General features: G+C 42.2%; 1 protein-coding gene across 1 annotated transcript in view; it reads right to left on the reverse strand.

Annotated features, from left to right (window-relative positions):
- Nucleotides 1-27,058, reverse strand: part of LOC110525730 (LIM domain kinase 2) — a 37,486-nt gene that overhangs the window by 2,967 nt on the left and 7,461 nt on the right. Inside the window, exons 2-15 of the mRNA XM_036979875.2 lie at nucleotides 21,176-21,272; nucleotides 15,107-15,242; nucleotides 9,829-9,938; nucleotides 9,223-9,411; nucleotides 8,691-8,796; nucleotides 7,914-8,128; nucleotides 7,588-7,774; nucleotides 5,637-5,723; nucleotides 4,654-4,785; nucleotides 3,851-3,907; nucleotides 1,585-1,650; nucleotides 650-827; nucleotides 476-531; nucleotides 114-271 (exon numbers count right to left, since the gene is read on the reverse strand). Of these exons, the coding sequence (XP_036835770.1) occupies nucleotides 114-271; nucleotides 476-531; nucleotides 650-827; nucleotides 1,585-1,650; nucleotides 3,851-3,907; nucleotides 4,654-4,785; nucleotides 5,637-5,723; nucleotides 7,588-7,774; nucleotides 7,914-8,128; nucleotides 8,691-8,796; nucleotides 9,223-9,411; nucleotides 9,829-9,938; nucleotides 15,107-15,242; nucleotides 21,176-21,272 (1,774 nt within the window). The remainder of the gene's footprint in view (nucleotides 1-113; nucleotides 272-475; nucleotides 532-649; nucleotides 828-1,584; nucleotides 1,651-3,850; nucleotides 3,908-4,653; nucleotides 4,786-5,636; nucleotides 5,724-7,587; nucleotides 7,775-7,913; nucleotides 8,129-8,690; nucleotides 8,797-9,222; nucleotides 9,412-9,828; nucleotides 9,939-15,106; nucleotides 15,243-21,175; nucleotides 21,273-27,058) is intronic.

The following is a 27,058-nucleotide window of genomic DNA, read 5'->3' on the forward strand; positions in this document are numbered from 1 at the left end:
TGCCTACTATAGCTGTTGTCACTAGCATACAAATATAATCTAGATAATACAACAGATTCAACTGTAATACATTACTCAGAGTGAAAAGCCATAAGATACTGTATAAAACTCACCGGTTTTCAGGGATGAGGTCACAACAAGCCACAGCCAATGCAAAGAAAGCTTGTGGGCAGTCATCAGGAAGGAACTTCTCCATGAACTTGTCTACATTGAGGCCAAAGTCATAGGTCCTTGGAAGGCACTCTGGGTCGGCATTCACCTGCCCAATAATCTACAACAGAGACAGAGTTAAGAATGGATCCACACTCCAGATTACAGTATCTGACTAACACTGGACAAATCAAACTGATGAAAATTATACTGAAGCTATATTAGCCTAACTTTGAAGCACAAAATGTATCCTTCAATTCAACATACAGCTCATAGCCTAAAACTGTCAATATAAAAAGCAAGACTTTAAAAATGGCATTCTTACCTCACAAAGCACAATTCCAAAGGAGAAAATGTCCACCTTTTCATCATAGCGTTTACCTGAGGATGACAAAATAGAAAGATAATTAACTGACCAGCATAGAGTGAATAAAGACGTGTTGAAGTGACTGATCCGTGTGATCCACAGCTCCACGCTGGGTCCTCCTGCTCTGCTCACCGTTCAGCATCTCTGGAGCCATCCAGTAGGGGTTCCCCACCACTGTGTAGCGCTTCTTACGATCAATGCGCCTGAACACTCTTTTCTTATTGGCCAATTTCTCTGGGGGAGGGTGCTTGACCTTCTCCTCCACCATGAGCCGGGATAGGCCGAAGTCTGCCACCACCACTGTGTTGTCCTGAGGGAGGACAGGGGTCAGAAGTCAGAGGTCAAGAGCATATGTAGTGGCAATGTAATTAGTGGTAGGTGTTTTGTTCATACCTCAATCAATATGGGTCAACAATAAAATAAGATTGTTCAATGGATTTTGCTTGTTGTGTGTAAAGTCATTGACAAAAAAATAAAATAAATCACAATGCAATATGACCAGAAATGTGTATCAAATTTAAACAATGAGTTGTCTTCCTGTATATAATGTCACTGAACTGAGACAATTATACAGATGCCACCTCAATGGAAATAACAGACAAGACTCATTACACCTCATTGAGTGTTGCCATACAGTGAAAGATCTGTGAAGATCTATATAAGCCTGTACTTTACTACTTACACAACATGTTGTTGTAAATTGTGTTCGGCTGCTAGAATAGAACCTAGCTCTACCGGACCCTGGCCTGTATCGACAAGAACGCACTGGCTCAGTAACAGACTCCTGTCACAACAACAAAACATGCTCTAGAACACCCTGCCCCCAGGCTCATCTGAAACAATAACCTACGCCCAAGGTACATCTAGCTTTAACTGTTTAGGAGCCAAACACTTTGGTATAAGAGAGAAACAATGACTTCATGATTCATTTGAGATAATGAGTCTGGATTAGTATCTTTATGGTGTTTCTGTAAATTAAAATCAGGAAAATTGAAAGGGATCACTGCTCCTCTATACATCTATTTCCGAGTTTGCATGCAATGTACAATTCAGGACAGGTCACCTACCAGTTTCACCAGGCAGTTGTCAGAGTTAAGATCTCTATGGATGATGCTCATTGAATGCAAGTAGGCCTGAAATAAAGAAAAAATATGAGTCAAAACAAACCAATCATCCACAAAAGAAGCAAACACGCCATATTAGAGACAGAAACCTCATCATTTGACAATTCCTTAAGTAGGAAAATCTAAATTTGTTTTTGTTGCCCCACATAGTTGTGTTTCTGTGGTGGAACTGTGGAAAAGGAAAGAAAATTAGGATTACTGTCAGCATTGAGCTGGTCTCCAGGGAAACATGCAGGCCCATGCCTGCCACTGTTGGCTAAGACAGACAGTAAGGTCTCTGGAGCATATGATTGGTCACTGCCCAGCCCCAACCACTCCAGTATGACCCAGATTTTAAAATATTGATGTCACAAATGTATCATTTGCACAGTTCTTTATTAAAATATGTAATTATTTATCACCTTGTGTAAAGGTGGGATATACACTACCGTTCAAAAGTTTGGGGTCACTTAGAAATGTCCTTGTATTTGAAGGACAAGCTATTTTTTTTGTTGTCCATTAAAACATCAAGTTGATCATAAATACAGTGTAGACATTGTTAATGTTGTAGATTACTACTGTAGCTGGAAACAGCAGATTTTTAATGGAATATCTACATAGGCGTACAAAGGCCCATTATCAGCAACCATCACTCCTGTGTTCCAATGTCGCGTTGTGTTAGCTAATCCAAGTGTATCATTTTATAAGGATAATTGATCATTAGAAAACCCTTTTGCAATTATGTTAGCACAAATGGACAAAATGTTTAGCTTTTCATTCAAAAACAATGACATTTCGAATTGAACCCAAACCTTTGAAATATGTATAGTATTTTGCAACAAAACATGATTATTTGTCTCTGAAACGAAACCGTCAAAGGCTAGATTTCAAACAAATACAGTGCCTTCAGAAAATATTCACACCCCTTGACTTTTTGATGTGCTGCAGCCTGAATTTAAAATGTATTAAATTAACGGGCCTCCTGGGTGGAGCAGTGGTTAAGGTGTGCCACCAGAGACTCTGGGTTCGCGCCCAGACTCTGTCGTAACCGGCCGCGACCGGAAGGTCCGTGGGGCGACGCACAATTGGCCTAGCGTCGCCCAGGTTAGGGTGGGTTTGGCCGGTAGGGATATCCTTGTCTCATCACGCACCAGCAACTCCTGTGGCGGGCCGGGCACAGTGCACGCTGACCAAGGTTGCCAGGTGCACAGTGTTTCCTCCGACACATTGGTGCGGCTGGCTTCCGGGTTGGATTGTGTTGGGTTGTGTATCGGAGGACGCATGGCTTTCGACCTTCGTCTCTCCCGAGCTCGTACGGGAGTTGTAGCGATGAGACAAGATAGTAGCTACTAACAATTTGATACCACGAAATTGGGGAGAAAAAGGGGGTCAAATTCAAAAAAATTAAATTAAAATTAATAAAATAAAAAATAAATAAAAAGTATTAAATTGAAATGTTGCGTCACTGGCCTACACACACACACGACACCTTAAGTCATATGGAATTATGTTAAGACATTCTTTTATAAAAAAAGAAATAGATTATATTATAATACATTTAAACTCTGTTACAGTTTAAAGACTGATCAGAGAAAACTGAGGCTGGATCAACAACATTGTAGTTACTCCACAATACTACCCTAAATGACAGAGTGAAAAGAAGGAAGCCTGTAGAACAGGGATCATCAACTAGATTCAGCCACGGGACAATTTTTGTTCTTGAGCGGATGGTCAAGGGCGTGTGAATACTTATGTAAATGAGATATTTCTGTATTTAATTTACAATAAATTTGCCAAAATTTCTAAAACATGTTTTCACTGTCATTATGGGGTGTTGTGGGGGGGAGGAAAGAAAATTAATTTAATACATTTTGAATTTAGGCTTTAACAACAAAATGTGGAATAGGTCAAGGGGTATGAATACTTTCTGAAGGCACTGTACATGTCTGTTATTTAACAACCTCATTCCTCATGATTAGATGGGGGGGGGGGGGGGGGGACTACTCTTTCATAACTTCTTTAAACATTAAAAGCTAGTTCAAACATTTCTGTAAATGGATACATAGCATTTTGGAATTAAACACTTCAGGTACTGTACCTTTAAGTGCATTGTGTTAAACTACCACCATACATATTGGAGGCTAGTCCAGCTGAACAAAAAAGCAGACAGTGTCTATATGGACAGTGTTTTACCGCCAATGGTAAATATCCCTGGAAGGCACCAACTCACCATTCCAGAAGCAATACCTTTAGCGAAGCTGACCCTCTGCTCCCATGGAAACTGGTCCTATAACAACCCAGAGAAGAAAGAACTAAATGAATAGGTCTGCTGGTTGACATGCCAGCCAGCCCACCATTGAGCCAACAGCCTTTAGCTGAGGTCAGTGAGTCCCAGTCCCACACAGCACAGGCCCATAAAAGGAAAAGTTTGAATTTTATTTTACAACCAAATCAATTTTTTATGTAAATGGCATTTTAGGGTCCAAACACCTTTTTTTGCAATATCACTTGTTTTTGATAAACTTACCCCAAACAGTGACTCACTTCCTCACCCTTGTTGTGCAGTATGGGGGCCCTGAAATACGTCCTACAAGAAACGGCAAAACTCTCAGTATAGTGATGCAGGTCTTGAATAGAATGTTGCGGATAAAGTTAGGAATGACACAATTTCATGTGTATAACATCTAAAAGACCCGTATCAATATACTGAGAGCTTTGCTGTTTCCAAAAGGACGTATTTGGGTGTTTTTGGAACCCATGTACACATTTTTTACAGGCCCCTATACCGCACAACAAGAATGAGGAAGTGATTCGCTGTTTGGGGTAAGTAAATAAAAAATAAAAAGTCACCAAAAAGGTGTCTTAACCCTTCTATAACATACCATTTACAGAAAATATTTAGATTTGGTTGTAAAAAATGACTTCTCCTTTAAGGAAAACACTAACAGCAGACCCAAGGCCAACATTAATGCTATTTTGGAGGCGTGGGAGAGCATAAAGAGAGTGAAGTGAATTTAACTAGTTGAAACACACCATGTCTCTAATGAAATCCTTCAGTGTGCCTCCCTGGATAAACTCGGTTATTAAATTCAGCCTCTTGTCCTTGTATAGCACGCCGATGAACTTCAACACGTGGGGATGTTCCAGACTCCTCATCACTTTGACCTGGGGAGAAAGAAAGAAAGAGGTATGTTTTCAAGATATGTAACTTTCAAAAATACAGATATCATCCACCTATAACATATGCATCATACTGGGAGGATTTCTGTATTTTGAAAGTTACATATCTTGAAAACTTGATTGCTGACAAGCAAAACATTTTGGGACCATGTCAACAATGGACTAATGAAACAAACACCAAAATATAGTTTTTGGGTGGAGTTTTCCTTTAAAGCCCCCACCATGCAGTCTTTGTCATTTTATTTTCACTGTATGTTTATTAAAACCACTGGGTGTGTATATTTAACGAATATAACTCAGAAATATATTTTTTTCATTTATTTCCCTGAGCCTCCTTTGGCCCTTGAAATGCTCAGTCTGATCGTGTGGGCAACAGGAAAGAATTGTCAAGATATTTACATACACATCTCTGATTGGCTGATAGGATGGTCTAGAGCCCACCCCCTTACCCATATGTACAGGCATTGGTCTATTTATTATAAGCAGATCAAATTGTGACGACATGTGGGTCAAAAGTTCCATCCCACCAGATCATAATGAAACTGCAATTATTTTCTTCTTCCAAACAGCTCTCACACAAGGGCATTATCATCACTTTCACAATTACATTGTGTTTATCACCACAGTAATCAGTTTCCACATTGGAACTATTTTATCTTTGCAAAAAAATCACAAGCTTATTTTTTCCCTCTGAGGACTGGAGCAAATGCATACAAAAATAATAAGGCTGGCCTAAAGGAATCCATCTATGAAGCTAATACAGGGACATTTGGCAAGCTCTCATTTGTGGGTATAATAAATCACGGCCCAATGTATAACCAGATTAGTCTACTGACCTCCTTTAGAAAGGTCTTCTGGGTCTCCTCATCACAGCGAATCAGCTCCTTCATCACCATCACCTCACCAGTGGCTTTGTGGGTCACCTGTCAAATTGGAGAAAAACAAAACACTGACATCTGTGTAGATGTGAGAGAGTCATTTGTTTACTTGGATCCCTATTAGGTTTTGTGGAAGCAGCAGCTACTCCTAGGATCCACAAAAAAACAAAACATGACAATAAATCACATACACTGACAGACATGGACATTCACACACATTTAAAATACAAACTAAGCAACAAAAAAAAAAAAAAAAAAAGTGTGTGTTAGAGTTTGTGTGTAGAATAAGGCTGTAATGTAACAAAATGTGGAAAAAGTCAAGGGGTCTGAATACTTTCTAAATGCACTGTATTTGCTGTTAGAGGAGCTTCCAATGGAGAACACTCTGGGTTCTATTAGAGAACTCTCCAACCATGGGGATGGCAGGGAAAGCCATAGCAAGTGAGTTTCTTCAATAACAATTTATGATCATTAACATCACTGCACTGAAATCTAACAGAGCTCCAACTATCAATTTCTTTTAACTAGGGCCAACTATCAATAACTTTTAACTACATTTCTTTTAACTAGACCCCATTTAGTCGACTGGCCGATTGTTTGGTCGATAGGCTGTTGATTGAGATTTGTTTAGTCGAGCAGTCACAAAAAGACAAAATCATGGCATACCTGTCTCAGTGGATGAATCCATTGCGGAGGCCACGGGCATGGAACATCACTAAGACAGGCATGCGTGCCGCGAGGGTATTTATTTGCCTTGGCACACCAAGCAAATTTAGAAAATAAGTGAAATTGCATTGGTTTTCCATAATTGGCTACTCCTTTGAACCTGACACCGTTTGTGAGAGTATTCCTTAGGCCTAGAGTATGTGTGAAGATAATGTGTAGGCCTATAATTTAAAATGTTGAGTCAAGAAGGGGAGTGTGGCTTTCAGATTGAACTAACAGACCTCTCGGTCGCGGCCGGTTACGACAGAGCCTGTGCGCGAACCCAGAGTCTCTGGTGGCGCAGCAGTACAGCGCCCTTAACCACTGCGCCACGCGGGAGGCCCTACCCAGGTGATAGTTGATACCATGTTTCACTTTCATTGCAGACAGGCAGGCAGAGTAGAGAGATTCATGCGATTGAAGAACATGAACAAACCTGCATGCGTAGCCAATTTGATTAAGTGGCTATTTATTTATTTATTTATATCAGGATATTTTATGCCTGCAATATTTGTATTGTTTTTTAAATTGGTTTTACCTCGTTGTCAAAATAACAAAAACACGTTATTATAACTGAAATTAAACGGTTCCACAAAAATTTGCATATGAAAATCATAACTGGCACGCAGATCAGAAACAATTGTGAGGGGGGGCTATTGATCTCTGGCTCCCTCAAGTCATTTGTGTCTTAATCATTTCATCAAACAGTGTGCTTAAAGCATCAGACAAGCGCAGTGCATAGTTGATTTTATTAAAACACACAGGGTGTGAATGTATGGAAAAATGCACATTTAAAAATGTAGACCAATCGATTGAGTCGAAAGAACAGATGACTCAATTGACCAATACGTTTTTTAGGTCGGGACAGCTGTTATCTGAGTCAGTGCAGTACACGTTGAGTGCCCTTCTCTATAAGCATGCTGAAATTCAGTAGTTAACTTGTTCTCTGAAAAATAGCATTGTATTTGGTCAAACAATTCTCTCCATCAGTTTACTAAGAACAGGCAGCCAACTGATTGGGTGGCTGTTAGAGGCAGCAAGGGGTGCTTTACTATTTTTAGGCAGTGGAATTACTTTAGCTTCCTTCTACGCCTGTGGACACATGCACTCCTTTAGGCTTTGGTTAAAGTTATAGCAAATAGGTATGGAAATACAGATTGAGATGTGTGTGGAAAAGAAGTTGATTTTTGAGTGAAAAGCTGACCTTGATAGCCTGGCCAAAGAAGCCCTTGCCCAGCACCTCTCCATGGATGAGGTCACAGGGGCGGAAGATGCGATGAGAGCAGCTGCTGGAGGAGCGCAGGGATTCAGAGCGCCCGATGTCCCGGGTCAAGATAGGGTGTTCCTTAGGGGAGGCTGGCCCAGGGGACTTACAGATGCTGTTGCTACGCCTTCCATTAACGGAGAGGAACAAAGGTCAGTAAGACATTGATCAGGTTCTACTGGAACAAATAAATAACTTTGTATCTCTTAATTTTTGCCCCAATGCTTAGACTCCCTCTCTCCCAAGGTTGGCTGGTTAAGCTGTACCTTAGAGACCTCCTCTTTAGGGTGGCATCATCCACCAGATCTGTCCTCTCCAGGACACTGTCAGAGGGCGAAGACAGGCGCATGCGGGAGGTGGCGGGGACCCCCAAGCGGTTGTGCGAGGACCCCAGTCTGAGCCTTTCTAACCGCTGCCTGACTGGATCATACTCTATGAGCAGATGCAGCGTCTGACTGGTCCGATGAATGAGGTCCTCCACCTGAAACATAAATCAATCAGAATACATAATCTGCTAGGCCAAAGTACTCTGACATAGTAACATGAGCAAGCAACACTATTGAGAGAGGTATTGGTATAAGGCCTATACAGAACACAGGATGGAATTAGAACTAGGCAGGGTTCCAATGAGAAAAGGATCCTGATTCCTGACAACGAAGAGCTATCAAATTGACTTAAACTACATGACTTGAATAAAGCCAAATAATTTAAAATTGGAATGCCCCTTGTTGCAAACAGGAAAGGTGGGAACTAAAATGTAATTAGTGAATGCACCATTGGAATGAACATGGTTGAGTGAGGTGTGTTGTGAGATTGTGTGTTGGAGTCCTTTCAGATGCCATCCTCTCCCAGCTAAAGAATGTTTAAATGAAGGCAGAATGAATGGAATGCAAAGATCACATGTTCCCGAAATCTATTTTAGAGTAACAAATACTTATGTAATAGTCACATTTTATACACCACTGGGTCACAACTGAATAGTCTGAATAGTTTCAATGTTTTATTATTCAGTGTACTGTCAAAAGCTGGATCCTGCAACTCACCTCTTCCTCCATCAGTGTTCCCACTGGAAGACCGTTGATCTCCAGGATCCGGTCACCAACATGGATGGCATTCCGAACTTCCGGGCTGATATGCATTCCTCTGACCCTGAGAGAAATACAGCACATAGCCATGTCAGTCTGGAGCACCAGTATCAGAATGAACTATGACTCCATATAGGTCTGTCAACGGAGAGCTGGTTCTGTTGACCAATCAGCAGTGAGCACCTGGACAATACAGAGGTGGGTGTGTCCGTCTGTCCACAACATCTAGTACATCTATCAGCTAATGAGGCTCCTTTGCCTGACCTGGATCAAGACTATAATAAACACCAAAGTAAAGAGATGTGGGGTTTAACTATTAAATCCAGATTACATAATCGTATTAGTAATGTACACACATCAGGACTAATGCCCTGTTATTTCAGCAAACCTATAATCAGTTACAGAACCCGACTCACCCGGTCCCACTCAGGCCTAGATAGTGAAGGGTGTACAGATTCACTAGTTGTGTGTGACAGTTAAATCCACTCACTCTTTGACTTGAACGCTAGCGGAGCCGCTGGCAACGTCTCTTAGGACAGAGACAGAGAAGCCCCTCTTGCTGTTGGTGGCAGAGGGCATGGAGATGAGGGTGACCGTGTGGGGCAGAGAGTCCAGGGCCGAGTCGGCCGAACGCTTCTCCAGCACGGGGGCCAGGACTACCTGCTTATAGCACTTCCCACTACACCGAGAGGAGGAGAGAGGAGAGAAGAAACAAGGAATAAGGGGTATTGTTGTGGATAATTGTTTTTTAAGTTCTTACCAGTTCTTAAAGTATTCAAAAGTGTTCATCAGTGTTTAAACATCAAATTATTCTACTTTCAATAACGTTTAATTGGAGAAAAATATGAAGAGAAGGAGAGAGCAGGAAGGAGGGGTATGCAGAGAGTCAGACTATAGAGGGGACTCTACAGTGTGACAGACGCACCAGATTCCTAAAAGATCAATCAGAAAGAGTGACGTTGACGGTTTGCAATAACAAACATCACATTCCCTAGTTGCCTCTATCAACATCTGACTTAACACCATACTTACAAACAGAATCTAAACAAATAAAACCAACAACTCTGTGAGCAGTAGATCGTAAAACAACCCTCACCAGTACAGCTTGGATCGCTCCACCAAGGCGTAGGTGTCTCTGTCCTCGATGACCACCTTGCAGCTCAGACATACAAAGCATTCTGGGTGATACTTGTATTCTCCAGCCACCTGGAAGAACAGATAAAGGTGAGTTTGTCTCCTGGCTTTGATCTTTCCCATGGTGTTCCAGGTCCAAGCAGAAAATTCTTCAGGGTGATCCTGCTGTGCTGAGCTGTGTTGTACACTATGTGGTGTTCTATATTGTCCCGTGTTGTGTGCTAGATGGTGTTGTGTGTGTGTGTGTGTGTGTTGTCCTCTCTTTGTGGCAGTAACACAGTCAGTAACAGCTGCTCCACTCTCAGCCTGTCTGGAATCTGCTATGATGTCATCTACCTCCCAGCTCCCAAGCCCTGCCTTTTCCAATCACAGCACACCTCTTGCTGACACTCTCACCCTCGCTAACTTTCCTCACACCCTTGCTTACTCATTCCCTTTTTATCTACAACTTACGCACTTCCTAATCTGTTGGTCCTGCACTCATGCTAAATTAAACAACTTATCCACTATAGCTGTGAATTTCCAGGGACCACACAATATCACGATACGATATGCATTGTGCTTCTATATATTACACAATTTATCATGATTCAAAATGTATTGCGATTTGATACAGCGATTGAATTGCGATTCAATGTTCCAAACATATTGTTCACTATGTCTCTGCTGCAGAGGGACAATCGAGAGTCATAATAAAAACGAGTTTTGATAAGTCACGGGGGGAAAAAAGTGCTGAAAACATGTTACCTCAGCATTTAAGAAGAATGAGGCCAAGCTATAGAAGAAATACTGAAGTTTTAGCACAGGTACAGCCGACTAGCTAACGTCAACTACCTAGCAAAAACAACCTTTTTTTGAGGGGAGAATCAATATAATATCGTCAAAAATAAATTGTAAAAATTGCAAAACTCTACTGTATTGATTTTTAACCTGATCCCCAGTATCCACCCTCGAAAGCAAGGAACAAGTACAAACAGGGGCTGTGCCATAGCAGAGGTTCCTGAGGTTATACAGTGCATTCGGAAAGTATTCAGACCCCTTTATTTTTTCCACATTTTGCTACGTTGCGGCCTAAAATGGATTAAATAAATAAAACATCCTCAACAATCTACACACAACCCCCCATAATGACAAAGCACAAACAGGTTTTTAGAAATCTTTGCAAATGTATTACAAATAACAAACAGAAAATACCTTATTTACATAAGTATTCAGACCCTTTGCAATGAGACTCGAAATTGAGCTCAGGTGCATCCTGTTTCCATTGATCATCCTTGAGATGTTTCTACAAATTGATTGGAGTCCACCTGTGGTAAATTCAATTGATTGGACATGATTTGGAAAGGCACACACCTGTCTATATAAGGTCCCACAGCTGACAGTGCATGTCAGAGCAAAAACCAAACTATCAGGTCGAAGGAATTGTCCATAGCGCTCCGAGACAAGAATGTGTCGAGGCACAGATCTGGGAAGGGTACCAAACAATTTCTGCAGCATTGAAGGTCCAAGAACACAGTGGCCTCCATCAATCTTAAATGGAAGAAGTTTGGAACCACCAAGACTCTTCCTAGATGTGGCTACCGGCCAAACTGAGCAATCGGGGGAGAAGGTCCTTGGTCAGGGAGGTGCCAAAGAACCCGATGGTCACTCTGTCAGAGCTCCAGAGTTCCTCTGTGGAGATGGGAGAACCTTCCAGAAGGACAACCATCTCTGCAGAACTCCACCTATCAGGCCTTTATGGTAGAATGGCCAGACGGAAGCCACTCCTCAGTAAAAGGCACATGAAAGCCCGCTTGGAGTTTGCCAAAAGGTGGTGGTGACAGCATCCTGCTGTGGAGATGTTTTTTGGAGGCAGGGACTGGGAGACTAGTCAGGATCGAGGGAAGGATGAACGGAGCAAAATACAGAGAGATCCTTGATAAAGTCCTGAGCACTCCGGAGCAGCTTCTCAGACTGGTGCGAAGGTTCACCTTCCAACAGGACAATGACCCAAAAACACACAGCCAAGACAATGCAAGAGTTGCTTCGGGACAAGTCTCTGAATATCCATGAGTGGCCAGCCAGAGCGCGGACTTGTCTCTCCAGAGATGTTCGATGGGGTTCCTGAAAATAGCTGTGCAGCAACTCTCCCCATCCAACCTAAGTGCTTGAGAGGATCTGCAGAAGAATGGGAGAAACTCCCCAAATACAGGTGTGCCAAGCATGTAGGGTCATACCCAAGAAGACTTGGGGCTGTAAACGCTGCCAAAAGGTGCTTCAATAAAGTACTGAGTTAAGGGTCTGAATACTTATGTAAATATGATCCGTTTTTAAATTTTTAATACATTTACAAACATTTCTAAAAACCTGTTTTTGCTTTGTCATTATAGCGTATTTTGTGTAGATTGGGGGTGGGGGGGGGGGGACGGACGGGACGGGACAATTGAATCCATATTAGAATAAGCCTGTAACAACAAAAAACGTGGAAAAAGTCAAGGGGTCTGAATATTTCCCAAATGCACTGTAGCGTTTGGCCAGTGACTGAAAGATCGCTCGTTCGAATACCCAAGTCGACAAGGTGAAAAATCTGTTGATGTGTCCTTATGCAAGGCACTTATCCCCAATTTGCTCCAGGGGCACTGTGCTACTATGGCTGACCCTGTAAAATAACACATTTCACTGCAATTTTCTGGTGTATGTGACAATAAAACCTCAACCGCTCCCCCCAATTCTTTCTTTTTAAGGCTGGGCAGGCAGCTGGAAAACCTAAATATGAGGCCTGGAGAGTGTGGGGAGATAATCTACAGTATTAAGACTTCCAGGGGAGTCTTACGACTGTTGTGCCAAGACGCAAGCTCTTCCCCAGATGAATTCAAAGAGGGATAACTTATAAGGAATGTGAAGATATTAATGAAAACCTGTAGTCTTTGAAGTAGGATAACCTTTTCCATTACCCCCCTGCTGTTCATTGTATGCTGCTATGAGTAAGACTGTTGGGAAAGGATATTGTTGCCGTTGCAGGCAGCAGTGAGATTAGGCTGGGTGATGTAAGCCATGTGTGCATCTGTGGCTGTGCCTCCCACCCTCCAGGCTGGAGCATTACCACACTGACCCCAGTCAGAAACAGCCTGAAGGACACACATGGCTGTGTCATAGTCCATAGGTGGCTGTGTGTGTGCAGGCTCTCTCAGAGGGGAGGCTGGTGTGCGTTTGTGTGTGTGTGTATGACCAACATGACTCCAGAGGAAATGTCTCTTACACAACACACTTGAGTTCATTTTCCCATCTCATCCAAATAAAAGGGAACAAAAATAAGGATCTTACAACGTGTCAGATTTACAACGTGTCAGAACTGTGAAACGTGTTTTACAGTAAGCAAAACTGAAGAAAACAAATGTCATGCCATGCACTCCTAATTAGGAGAACTGAATGCAGTTTTGTGCCGTAACCTGCCCATCAAACACACAACGGTCATAAGTAGCGGCCTGCTCCACACTGCTCTCCTCTCCTGAAAGACCCAACAGCCATACGATTTTACGCCGTGTTGGTTCGGCTGCTATGTAAGAGAAGCCTGCCAATTCAACTCTGCCAGAAATACTTGGCATCTCGCTTTCAGAGCCAATGTGGCCAAGAACAAATAGAAAGGCCCATTGTGTGTTTTGCTTACTGGCAAACTTCTTGCTCTAAAAAAAGAATAATTTTGGGACCCCCCTTTAATCCAGTTGAAGAGAAAGCATCCTTTTGTGACCAGCAATTGTTTGTGCCAGCAGCAGTTTAATTTAGACCTGATTTAAATTGGGCCAATAACACTGTTAAAATGAAGTTCCACAGCACTCCAACCCCATGCATGAGGCATGGGCATTCCATAGCACTGATGAAACAACAAGAAAGCTAACCGATATCCAGCCTTCAGTGACTCTTCCATATCATAACCATGAGCTCATGGTCTAATCCTGTAAGATAAACATAGATTTGACAAATGCAGTCGACCATAACCATTCTAACCTTCCCTTAATAACAGATAGTCGATCTTTCAAAAACCATCCCCAGTAAACAGTGTGGTGGTCTGGTGGTGCAGTGTGCGTAGTATCCATTGCCTTTCCACCGCAGTGGACCGAATCAGGTGATGGACTGGCTCCAAAATCACTCCATGTTCTCGGTTTTCACCCCAAAGATTGTGCTGGAGGAAGTGAACTGTGGAGACTATACAGAGACCAGAGCAGGGCCATGATGGGGGACCTAACTAATACACACATTGTGATGGGGAACCTAACTTCCACAGATTCAGAGAGAAGGTTCAGGTCCAGTCGGCTATCTTTCAAAGCAACCAGGATGCAAAGTATGGCTGCTCTGTGTGGGTGATTACTTGTTGAGCCATAGCCCAGCCCCCATGACCTCTTCTGTACATAAGTATTGACCTCAATCACCAAGGAGATGTTTGTTACAACACAGATGAGGGGCAAGGGGACAGGGGTAAAGCTGACCATTCCATCATTTGTGTACATAGAGGAAAAACAGATCCTATTAGTCCACAACCCCCTGAACTCACATCAAAAGAACAGTGATTCACTGTGAACTGGTGTTACTTGAGTATGGCCCTACACATCTAACCTCTGAATACAATGGTAACCTTGACAGTGAATTATTATTCAAATATTATATTAAATGTACAGCTTTGTCATTGCCTGGACACAACCCTTAGCCGTGGTATATTGGCCATATACCACAAACCCCCGAGGTGCCTTATTGCTATTATAAACTGGATACCAACGTAATTAGAGCAGTAAAAATAAAAGCTGTGTCATACCCGTGGTATACGGTCTGATATACCACGGCTGTCAGCCAAATCAGCATTCAGGGCTCGAACCACCCAGTTTATAATTAAGCAATAAGGCACAAGGGGGTGTGGCATATGGCCAATATACCACGGCTAAGGGTTGTTCTTAGGCACAACGCATTGCGGAGTGCCTGGATACAGCCCTTAGCCACGGTACATTGGCCATATACCACACCCCTTGTGCCTTATTGCTATTATAAACTGGTTAACAACGTAATAAAATGTTTTGTCATACCCGGGGTATATGGTCTGACATACCAGGGCTGGAACCACACAGTTAATAACGGTTCTTCGCCAACACTGTCCTCTTCATGTTCCATGAGATCCAAGTGAACCAAGCTAGAAGCCTACTGCATCATAATATCTGATACTCTGGATCCTGGGCCAACCAGGGTTCATCTTGATTTCACACGGGGCAACTTACCATGGCAGGTCCAATCATGAGCAGAGAACAGCCGTGACACAGCTCCCCAAACTTCTCCCAGTAGTGTTTACGGCAGTACAGCTTGCCATTCTTCTCATAGTACCAGTTGGTCAGGTGGTCACAGCATTCCGAGCACCTGTGGATGGGAAAACACACTTCATGACCTCTGCAGGAAATGAAGGGAGTAGAGTGGACAGACAAATCCTTTCAGTGGAGACCATATCAAGCGTAAAGCAATCTGTTTCAGGCCATTCAAAGGAGACTCACTACAAAGCCTGGGTGCATCATTTCAAAGACAAGTTGACAATCTCAAAGGCTTGTGTTAGATTCCTGAAAGATTCCAATTGAGCAGAGAGTCCACTCTCAAACAATGAAGGAGTCTGTGAGCGTTCACGTATTGACTGAGCTGAGAGATTTGACATACACATATAGAAACAAATAAACAAGACACAAACCTAGAGCAGAAATGCCTTGCAAAAGACCCTGAAAGAAAACAGCATTTGACAAAGACAAATATGCTTAGTGTGCGATCGAAGTCAGGTAACATTGGAAATAGTTTAACCAACGCCCAAACAGTTAACCAGACCTGTCTGTAAAATTTCCCTCAACCAAACCTCAACCAACAAAGTGAGTGTGGAGGTGAAAGTATGCTTTAATGAGAGGAACTGGCACATTAGACACAGTGCAGCAGAAGCCATTCATCGTGTGAGAAATGACACTGGTGAACATAATACTTTCCACTCCCATGTTGCACTGGAGTGCAGCGGTTGCTTCAGGCCTTTCTTTAGAAGGACGGTATGTACTCGTCTCTGATCATCAGGTACGATGAAGAAGTAGGCTACCTTGTTCCTGAGACATGTCACGCCTCATTGGTGTGCTCCAGCACAAGGTGGGCAACACTGAGAACAGGGTGACTAGTGACTACACACACACAGTGTCTACCGGAGGGATGTGGTTTCAGAGAAGAATGAAGCGATAAGCAGTAGACGGTGGGAAACAATGGTCATTAACCTGGTACTAAATACCAGCAACCAACACCAAACACTGCCCTCCCCGTCCACAGCCACATTCCAGCATCTTAATGTGTTCCAGATGTTTCTGCAGCACCTTTCTGACAGAAACCCGGACAACCATCTACAGCCCGGTGAAGGGGTATCAACTTAAATTGTGGTTAATACAATGATTAGACCAATGATCCTGCCATGCCACTACTCAAGAGCGGATTGATCCACATCCTTGACTGGAGTGAAACTTGGCAAATCAGGCAGAAAAGTATGGCTCGGACTTAGTCACGAAACGTTCAGAGTTAGGAATGCTGAAGTTGCAGAGAGAGCACCTTCAGGCTATGAGCGCACCTTCCCAAAGTTTCACAGGTTATGCAAAATGGTGGCACCAGGTTAAGCTGTGTCAGGCACACAATCAATTCTACACCTCTGTCAAAGAGATGAAGCCACTAAACTGGCAACCCACTTCCACAGACAGCTCCCTGTGAAGAAGAGTTTGCCAGTTCTGCATACTGACTGATATTCATATGGAGAACAGTCGGTGCACTGGCAACAGACAAACACTGAGGTAACAGTTAACAAATATGCCAACCACCTGCCGGTCTGGGGATTTGCTGTAGTTTTGCCCACTGCTGGCCTGGGTCTGTGGATCACAGTGATCTCTGAACCCTGCAGTAGAGCTAATCCCAATTGATCAGCCTTTGGAGAGACAATCCACTCCTGGAGTCAATTCCCTTTTACAATGGTTCATTCTTTAACACAATGTTTATTACTGGGTAAACCTTATAGAGGTGGTTAATAGCTTCTGGTACATTGTGTGAGGAAATGCAGCCCACACACAGAAATGAAAGCAAGAATAGGTAAGCAGGAATAGAGTGAAAAGGAGGTTTCCGGGCCTTCCTGTGCACAGAGGGATTATGTGGAAAAGCAGAGGTGGTCTGAAAGGCTGTCCAGATAAAGATCAACATTCTGACAGAATGTTGACGAGACAATACGCCCCGGTTACAAAACGAGACTAAACAAGTGACAAAAAAAAGGAAGTGCATTTTAAAAACACTAGTCTTTTCCCTCCTCTATACTCTCCTCTGTGAGCAACAGTTTAGTCTGCTAGCCAATCTGTGGTCAGTAGTAGTGTCCTACTGTATGTGATAGTAAACCTGCATATTGCCTGTGCACTCATGGCTGTCTGTTTGCTAGGCATGCACTGTATGAGTGTTTTTATAACAGTCACGGAAACAGACAGAAACAGAAGGCAACGCCGAACTACACTGACAAACACGCACGCGACAAGTGTGAAGAATGTCGTGCCTTGGACAGACGAGTCTCACAGGGGCTCCAGGTATGCTGCAGGGAAAACAACTTTCACTGTAAAACTGAACAAAGTAACCTTGGCTGGTCCCTGTTGAGTCACTGTGTCCTCCCTCCCTGTCATTGCAAAACAACCCAATACCTCATGACAAACATTGGTTTTTGTCAATGCCAGTGTAGGGGATGACAGATAACTGAAGATTACACAGTCATGTCCCTGAAGAAATAATCATTGTTTTGGTCTTTAGACTATCTGACCTTACAAACACCTCAATCAGCAGAGTAAACAACACGGGTGCCATTTCTTATCCAAGAAGGGAAAAAAAAAGAAGAGAAACATCTGTCTCAGGTGAGAGGAAGGACTAGTCCTCCAACAATGCTATGAACAAACACCAATGGGCAAACATTACTTATTCCATTTCCTCAATTCCACTATACCTGTGGAAGGCCAACTTTAATGCCTTTTGTTGTAGTGTACTAGAGTCCATACTTAAGTTTTCTATGATGAAAACGGACACTAAGCACTAGGCCTATGGGGAAGCAGAGTCGTAGTAATGCAAACAAGAAACACTAGTTCAAGATGCCATAACACGGAACTTAACCTGAAACCTCTCAAACTTTAGCATATGTATTAATGGACTGCATGTACAACTTTCAATGTTAGCCAACTAAGATCCGATTTAATAACAGCATATCAAGAACACAATAGCACACATTGCAATCATGGTTGGTATTGGTCAATGCAGGTCTGGCTGTTATCAAGGGACTCATGAGTAACCAAACCAAAGCAAAGCAGCCAGAGCAGTGGCTAAGTGAAAGCACATTTTCATTTCAGAAGGCAACCAATGTGAAGAGAGTAAAAGTTCAAGTCAAACACATCAACGTTACATGATTGGACCCAACAGACAATTAACAAGGGGAAAGTACTATCATTATGACTTGAGCCAGAAGGCTTCAACTCTTTAAGAGGACTAACATAGACTCATAAAGGACAGTCCTTTGGGACAACCCAAAATCTAGTTTTCCCTGGGAAAAACAAAGGACTCTGTGCAGTGTCGGGAGCAGCCGACCCACGACTCTGAATCGCTGTCTAGGAATGCGGCAGCGGGGCACACACACTGTCTAGTCTAGTCTTTACCTATACATTTGTCTGAATGTCAGCTTTACTGGAACAGGGATAACGTCAGCCTTTCACAATGCAGCACAACTTGGGGGAGGTGCAGGACTGTGTACACAATAGAACAGAGCAGGGGGTAACATGGAAAAGGAAACTACTGTAGTTGCTTTAAAGTTAGACAATGTCCCACACGGAGAGTGAAAGGAATTGTGTACTCCAAGGACGAAATGTGTGTACAACATTTTACAAAAACAGGACTTTGGTCATCTCAAAGTACCAGAAAATGGGCAGATTTGGGGCCAGGGGGTCTGACTGCTGAGGGCTAAACTCCAGCACACTTGGCTGAGCGTCAGTACGGTAGTCTGGCTCGATGGCGGTTTTTCCCAAAGCAGATGCTCCATCTAAAGTGTTAATTTCATAGAAAATGACTGAGGTGGTCTTGGGCAGGAACAGAGAAGGATGAGGGGGAGAGAGAGAGAGAGAGACAAAGGGGCAATTCCACGGTAACAGAATGACGCAGAGACTGATTTTTCTATTTAAAAGGTTTGGACATCACAGTACAGCAGAGTACAGCACAGCAGAGTAAAGTATCGTTCAGTACAGTAAAATATACAGTACTCTAGTGTGCTCTACTGTACTAAACTCTACAGTATTGTACTAACCGATACGCCACTCTTCACTGTACAGTACTATACTCTACTTTTCTTTACAAACTTGTGAAACAGTCTATGCCTGGTTAAAATTTGGACTGACCAAATTGCAACTTCTCAGCGTCCATGGACGTCCGGTGTCGGTCAAAGCTCAGCGGGTGAGAGGGCTGGTTACAGTAAATGGAAAGAGAGGAGGCTCATGGGTAGGTGTCAGTGATATTAACAAGAGAGAGGGGAGAGGGAGAGAGAGTTACCGATTTAGTAACAGAACGACTCATTTTAAATCATAAACCAAATTGTATCAGTAAAATCAATAACTAATTAGTAGGTCTACCTTGTTACTTCTGTGAACTTCCATTATCCTCCCTTTTCACGAGGGAGAGAAATGTGAAATTTGACTTTTTGCTAGATGTTTTCTCAGACCCCTTTTCCATATGTTAGACCAGAAATCAAAGCCTTTACATAATCAAGATTTTTAGTATGGAAAATGGTTGAACAATGTATATGCCTTAATAGACTCTTAGCTTTTATTATTCACCAAATTGGATGAACTTCGCATGTTAAGTTCTCATGGTGCTTTTTACATGGAAATGCCCAGACACAGACTGACAGCGAGAGAGTGAGAATTGCACAGCTGTATCAAGGACTTGGCTTTTGAACTGACACAAGGTTCCGTGGTTCTATAAAAGAGCCATTATATAAATAGAGAAAGAGACCCAAATCCTGGGTTATATAAGGACACTGTTGCTGAAAAGCTTTGTTTGAAATTTGAGTGCTTGGGCTAAGGAACACACAGATTTCAAGCCCCTTCTACCCAATGGAGACTACTGAAATGATATGACGTGAATTTGGCGTCCTCTTAGGCTATATTCCTAATTCATTTATTATATTCAGGGGGAATTCAGAGCTCTAGAAAAACAGCTCTACTTTATTCAGTTCCATTCGACTATTCATCAGTTCTATTCTTTCATTCGTGTTACGCCACGTTGTGTGCTGGATGGGCACAGTGAGTGTCAGAAATACACTCCCTCTCCGGATTATATGAACAGAGCTGCTGTGACTCTGCCCTCAATCCCAACTTCCCATTCCACAAAAACGCTGTGGGGCGAATCATCATCTAGACCATGACTCTTGGACTGCTTATCTAACTGAAGCACCATCATCATATCTATACATTCTCTTCTGGGAAAAGAAAACCTGAGTGATCGTATTTCACAAAGAGAGCTTTGGGAGCTAAAAATTGTTTTTGTTTGAGCGTCTGTACATAGGTCCTACCATATTGACCTCTGTTCAGCCCAAGTCTAGAGGGTTATCACTGGGGGCCAGTGACCGGAGAATGCCAGACAGTCTCAATCCTGACAATGACTAAGCCACAGGACGAAGAGAAACTGCCAGGGCCAAAGTCCACAAGGCCGGAGAGAGAGGTGGGGGGATTCTCTGTCCCTGTGACCCATGCAAATTCATGTGCGAGTAATGCCTCATGTCTATTATTTTCCACCTTTAAAAAGGCAAAAGGATAACAAATAGCTACCACCTTAAAGTTGTTAACTTGTTGTACCAACTTCTAATTACAATGGTTTGAAGAAAAAAAGTAGAATGGTGGTATTCAGCAAATGGGATTTGAGTGACTAGATTTTCAATAAGTACTGTAATGGAGTTCTGCGTTACTGTAAAATAGTTTGAACACTGAACAGAGACATTCCTGCCGAAAATGATGATAAAACATTTCACAGGACAGGTAGAATTCTATAGGACTACCCACAAGTCCATTTCTAAACATGTGCATACAGTTTCACCCCAAAGAATCCCTGAAATTGTCAAAAGCTGTATGTTGACCAGCAAAACAGTCCATTGTTGACGTCAATGCTGCTTATTTAATGTCAAAACAGTTCTAATGCGTAGTGCAAACAGCACGTGATTCCTACAATAAATGGTCAATTAAATAAAACCGTGAATATAACTGAAATCCACATTTAAAAGTATGACTTACTGAAAACAGGTATTGTGCCAAGTTCCTTGCAGAACCTTCACATTGAATGCATCTTGAATCACTCCTCCGCAACCCGCACAGTGGCGTCCATGTGTACCTGTAGGGTTCAAGGATTTCGTTAAAGGAAAAGCATACTCTATCCATCCATAAAAGTCATATCACATTAGCTACGAATTTCTGAATATGTTTTGTTGACTGAACAAAGGTGTGGCTCATACATGTGAGTCATGATGTTGATATGAGCCATTTCCCCTCAGGAGGCTGAAAATAATTGTCATGGGCCCTTAGATCCTCAAAAAGTTCTACAGCTGCACCATTGAGAGCATCTTGACTGGCTGCATCACCGCTCGGTATGGCAACTGCTTGACATTTGACCTCAAGGCACTACAGAGGGTAGTGCGTACGGCACAGTACATCACTGGGGCAGCGCTCCCTGCCATCCAGGAATTCTATACCAGGTGGTTTCAGAGGAAGGCCTTTAAAAATTGTCAAAGACTCTAGCCAACCAAGTCATAGACTGTTTTGCTACTACACAGCAAGCGGTACTGATGAAGTCTGGAACCAAAAGGACCCCTGAATCCCCAAGCAATAACACTTAAATAGTTAGCTACACGGACTATTTGACCATTTTTGCACTATTTGACTCATCACATACGCTGCTGCTACTGTTAATTATCTATCCTGTTGCCTAGTCACTTCACCCCTACCTACACTACATGGCCAAAAGTATGTGGACACCTGCTTGTCGAACATCTCATTCCAAAATCATGAACAATAATATGGATTTGGTCTCCCATTTGCTGCTATAACAGCTACCACTCTTCTGGGAAGACTTGACACTAGATGTTGGAACATTGCTGCGGGTACTTGTTTGAATTCAGCCAAAATACCATTAATGAGGTCGGGCACTGATGTCAGGCGATTAGGCCTGGCTCGCAGTCGGCATTCTAATTCATCCCAAAGGTGTTCGATGGGGTTGAGGTCAGGGCTTTGTGCAGGCCAGTCAAGGCCAGAAATTGGACAAACTGACTACCGTAATTTCCGAACTATAAGCCGCTACTTTTTTCCCACGCTTTGAACCTCGCGGTTTATACAATGACGCGGCTAATTTATGGATTTTTCCCGCTTTCACAAGATTCATGCCGCCAAAAAACTGAGCACTGTCACATAATGTGTCGTAAATCGAGCGCGCTCAAACTTCCCATCATTCTGATTACGGTAGTCATTTTGTCACCCTCATCATGGCAAAGACACGGAGAAATGCATATGATGCAGCTTTCAAGTTGAAGGCGATCGATCTGGCTTTTGGAAAAGGAAATAGAGCTGCTGAGCGTGGAGCATTGTCAAAAAATCCACTATCATCAACGGGTTTCGAAAGGCTGGACTGCTGCGTGTTGAAGGGGGCAGCGATCCAACATCGGATGAAGCAATTCTAAGGCTATTCAACTTCGACACCGAAGGAGATGACTTCAGTGGTTTCAGTGCACAGGAGGAGGAAGATAGTGACCAATGACTTTCTTGGTAGGCTACTGTTTAATTTTTTTTACAAGCCGTGTTTCGTTTAAAGGCTGTGTAAAGTTCATTTGTTTCAATGTACCGGTAGGCACCTGCGGCTTATAGACATGTGCGGCTTATTTATGTACAAAATACATATTTTTAAATAATTCAGTGGGTGCGGTTTATATTCAGGTGCGCTTAATAGTCCAGCAATTACGGTAGTTGGAAAGGTGACATTCTATGAAGGTGCCACGTTTAAAGTTACTGAGCTCTTCATTTACGGCCATTCTACCGCCAGTGTTTGTCTATTGAGATTGCATGGGTGTGTGCTCGATTTCATACACCTGTCAGCAACGGGTGTGGCTGAAATAGCCAAATTCACTAATTTGAAGGTTGGTCCACATACTTTTGACCACGTAGTATTTATTTACAGTTGAAGTCAGAAGTTTACATACACTTAGGTTGTGGTGCAAAAAGTGCAAATCAATCCCAGAACAACAGCAAAGGACATTGTGAAGATGCTGGAAGAAACAGGTACAAAAGTATCTACAGTGGGGCAAAAAAGTATTTGGTCAGCCACCAATTGTGTAAGTTCTCCCACTTAAAAATATGAGAGAGGCCTGTAATTTTCATCATAGGTACACTTCAACTATGACAGACAAAATAAGAAGCAAAAAATCCAGAAAATCACATTGTAGGATTTTTAATGAATTTATTTGCAAATTATGGTGGAAAATAAGTATTTGGTCACCTACAAACAAGCAAGATTTCTGGCTCACAGACCTGTAACTTCTTCTTTAAGAGGCTCCTCTGTCCTCCACTCGTTACCTGTATTAATGGCACCTGTTTGAACGTGTTATCAGTATAAAATACACCTGTCCACAACCTCAAACAGTCACACTCCAAACTCCACTATGGCCAAGACCAAAGAACTGTCAAAGGACACCAGAAACAAAATTGTAGACCTGCACCAGGCTGGGAAGACTGAATCTGCAATAGGTAAGCAGCTTAGTTTGAAGAAATCAACTGTGGGAGCAATTATTAGGAAATGGAAGACATACAAGACCACTGATAATCTCCCTCGATCTGGTGCTCCACGCAAGATCTCACCCCGTGGGGTCAAAATGATCACAAGAACGGTGAGCAAAAATCCCAGAACCACACGGGGGGGGATCTAGTGAAAATCGTTGGAGGGAGTTGAAAGTCCGTGTTGCCCAGCAACAGCCCCAAAACATCACTGCTCTAGAGGAGATCTGCATGGAGGAATGGGCCAAAATACCAGCAACAGCGTGTGAAAACCTTGTGAAGACTTACAGAAAACGTTTGATCTCTATCATTGCCAACAAAGGGTATATAACAAAGTATTGAGATAAGTATTTGGTCAATAACAAAAGTTTATTTTCCACCATAATTTGCAAATAAATTCATAAAAAATCCTACAATGTGATTTTCTGGATTTTTTGTCTGTCATAGTTGAAGTGTGCCTGTGATGAAAATTACAGGCCTCTCTCATCTTTTTAAGTGGGAGAACTTGCACAATTGGTGGCTGACTAAATACATTTTTGCCCCACTGTATATCCACAGTAAAACGAGTCCTATATCGACATAACCTGAAAGGCCGCTCAGCAAGGAAGAAGCCACTGCTCCAAAATCACCATAAAAAAGCCAGACTACAGATTGCGGCAGGGTAGCCTAGTGGTTAGAGCGTTGGGCTAGTAACCGGAAGGTTGAAAGTTCAAATCCTCCGAGCTGACAAGGTACAAATCTGTCATTCTGCCCCTGAACAGGCAGTTAAACCCACTGTTCCTTGGCCGTCATTGAAAATAAGAATTTGTTCTTAACTGACTTGCCTAGTTAAATAAAAGGTTAAAAAAGAAAATTGCAACTGCACATGGAGACAAAGATCGTACTTTTTGGAGAAATGTCCTCTGGTCTGATGAAACAAAAATGGAACTGTTTGGCCATAACGACTATCATTATGTTTGGAGGAACAAGGGGGAGGCTTGCAAGCCGAAGAACACCATTCCAACCGTGAAGATTCCAAATAGACAAAGACCCCAAGCATACTTCCAAAGTTGAGGCAAAATGGCTTAAGGACAACAAAGTCAAGGTATTGGAGTGGCCATCACAAAGCCCTGACCTCAATCCCATAGAAAATGTGTGGGTAGAACTGAAAAAGCGTGTGCAAGCAAGGAGGCCTATGAACAAACCTGACTCAGTTACACCAGCTTGGTCAGGAGTAATGGGCCAAAATTCACCCAACTTATTGTGGGAAGCATGTGGAAGGCTACCCGAAACGTTTGACCAAAGTTAAACAATTTAAAAGGCAATGCTACCAAATACTAATTGAGTGGTGTATGTAAACTTCTGACCCGCTGGGAATGTGATGAAAGAAATAAAAGCTGAAATAAAATCACTACTATTATTCTGACATTTCACATTCTTAAAATAAAGTTGTGATCCTAACTAGAGGTGGACCGACTATGATTTTTCAACGCCGATACCGATAATTGGAGGACCAAAAAAAGCCGATACCGATTAATCGGACGATTTTTAAAAATGTATTTGTAATAATGACAATTACACTAATACTGAATGAACACTTATTTTAGCTTAATATAATACATCAATAAAAATCTATTTAGCCTCAAATAAATAATGAAACATGTTAAATTTGGTTTAAATAATGTACAAAAAGTGTTGGAGAAGAAAGTAAAAGTGCAATATGTGCCATGTAAAAAAGCTAACGTTTAAGTTCCTTGCTCAGAACATGAGAACATATGAAAGCTGGTGGTTCCTTTTAACATGAGTCTTCAATATTCCAAGGTAAGATGTTTTAGGTTGTACTTAATATAGTAGGGGAATAACTACCAAGTCTCAGAGCGAGTGACGTTTGAAACGCTATTAGCGCGCACCCCGCTAACTAGCTAGCCATTTCACATCGGTTACACCAGCCACTAGGCTGATAGGCTTGAGGTCATAAACAGCGCTGTGCTTGCAAAGAGATGCTGGCAAAACGCACAAAAGTGCTGTTTGAATGAATGCTTACGAGCCTGCTGCTGCCTACCATCGCTCAGTCAGACTGCTCTATCAAATCATAGACTTAATTATAACATAACACACAGAAATACGAGGCTTTGGTCAATAATATGGTCGAATCCGGAAACTATAATTTAGAAAACAAAAAGTTTATTATTTCAGTGAAATACGGAACAGTTCGGTATTTTATCTAACGAGTGGCATCCCTAAGTCTAAATATTCTTGTTACATTATTGCACAACCTTCAATGTTATGTCATAGTTACATAAAATTCTGGCAAATTAGTTTGAAATAAGCCAGGCTGCCCAAACTGTTGCATATACCCTGACTCTGCGTGCAATGAACGCAAGAAGTGACAATTTCACCTGGTTAATATTGCCTGCTAACCTGGATTTCTTTTAGCTAAATATGTACTTTGTGTATTGATTTTAAGAAAGGCATTGGTGTTTATGGTTACTTACAGCCGACCAACGATTGTGCTTTTTTTCGCAAATGCGCTTTTGTTAAATCCTCCCCCAGCGTTGCATTGATTATATGCAATGCAGGACACGCTAGATAAACTAGTAGTATCATCAACCATGTGTAGTTATAACTAGTGATTATGATTGTTTTTTATAAGATAAGTTTAATGCTAGCTATCAACTTACCTTGGCTTCTACTGCATCCGTGTAACAGGCAGTCTCCTTGTGGAGTGCAACGAGAGGTAGCTGGTTATAGCTTTGGACTAGTTAACTGTAAGGTTGCAAGATTGGATCCCCCGAGCTGACAAGGTGAAAATCTGTCGTTCTGCCCCTGAACAAGGCAGTTAACCCACCGTTCCTAGGCCGTCAATGAAAATAAGAATGTGTTCTTAACTGACTTGCCGAGTTAAATAAAAAGGTATACAAATAAATAATAAATAAAACGGCAAAATTGGCACCCAAAAATACAGATTTCCGATTGTTATGAAAACTTGAAATCGGACCTAATTAAAATCGGCCATTCCGATTAATCGGTCGACCTCTAATCCTAACTGATATAAGACAGGGAATTTTTACTAGGATTATAATGTCAGGAATTGTGAAAAACTGAGTTTAAATGTATTTGGCTAAGGTGTATGTAAACTTCTGACTTCAACTGTACATACCACCCTCAATAACCTCGTACCCTTGCACATCGACTCGTACTGGTACCCGTGTTCATAGCCAAGCTATCGGTACTCATTGTGTATTTATTTATCATGCTATTATTTTTCTCTGCATTGTTGGGAAGGGCCTGTAAGTAAGCATCTCACTTAGTCCACACCTGTTGTTTACGAAGCATGTGACAAATAACATTTTATCTACTCTTTTTGCATAGTCACATTTT

The sequence above is a fragment of the Oncorhynchus mykiss genome, chromosome 6, assembly GCF_057628025.1.
Source record: "Oncorhynchus mykiss isolate SJ-2025 chromosome 6, ASM5762802v1, whole genome shotgun sequence".
NCBI classification, from domain to species: Eukaryota; Metazoa; Chordata; class Actinopteri; order Salmoniformes; family Salmonidae; genus Oncorhynchus; species Oncorhynchus mykiss.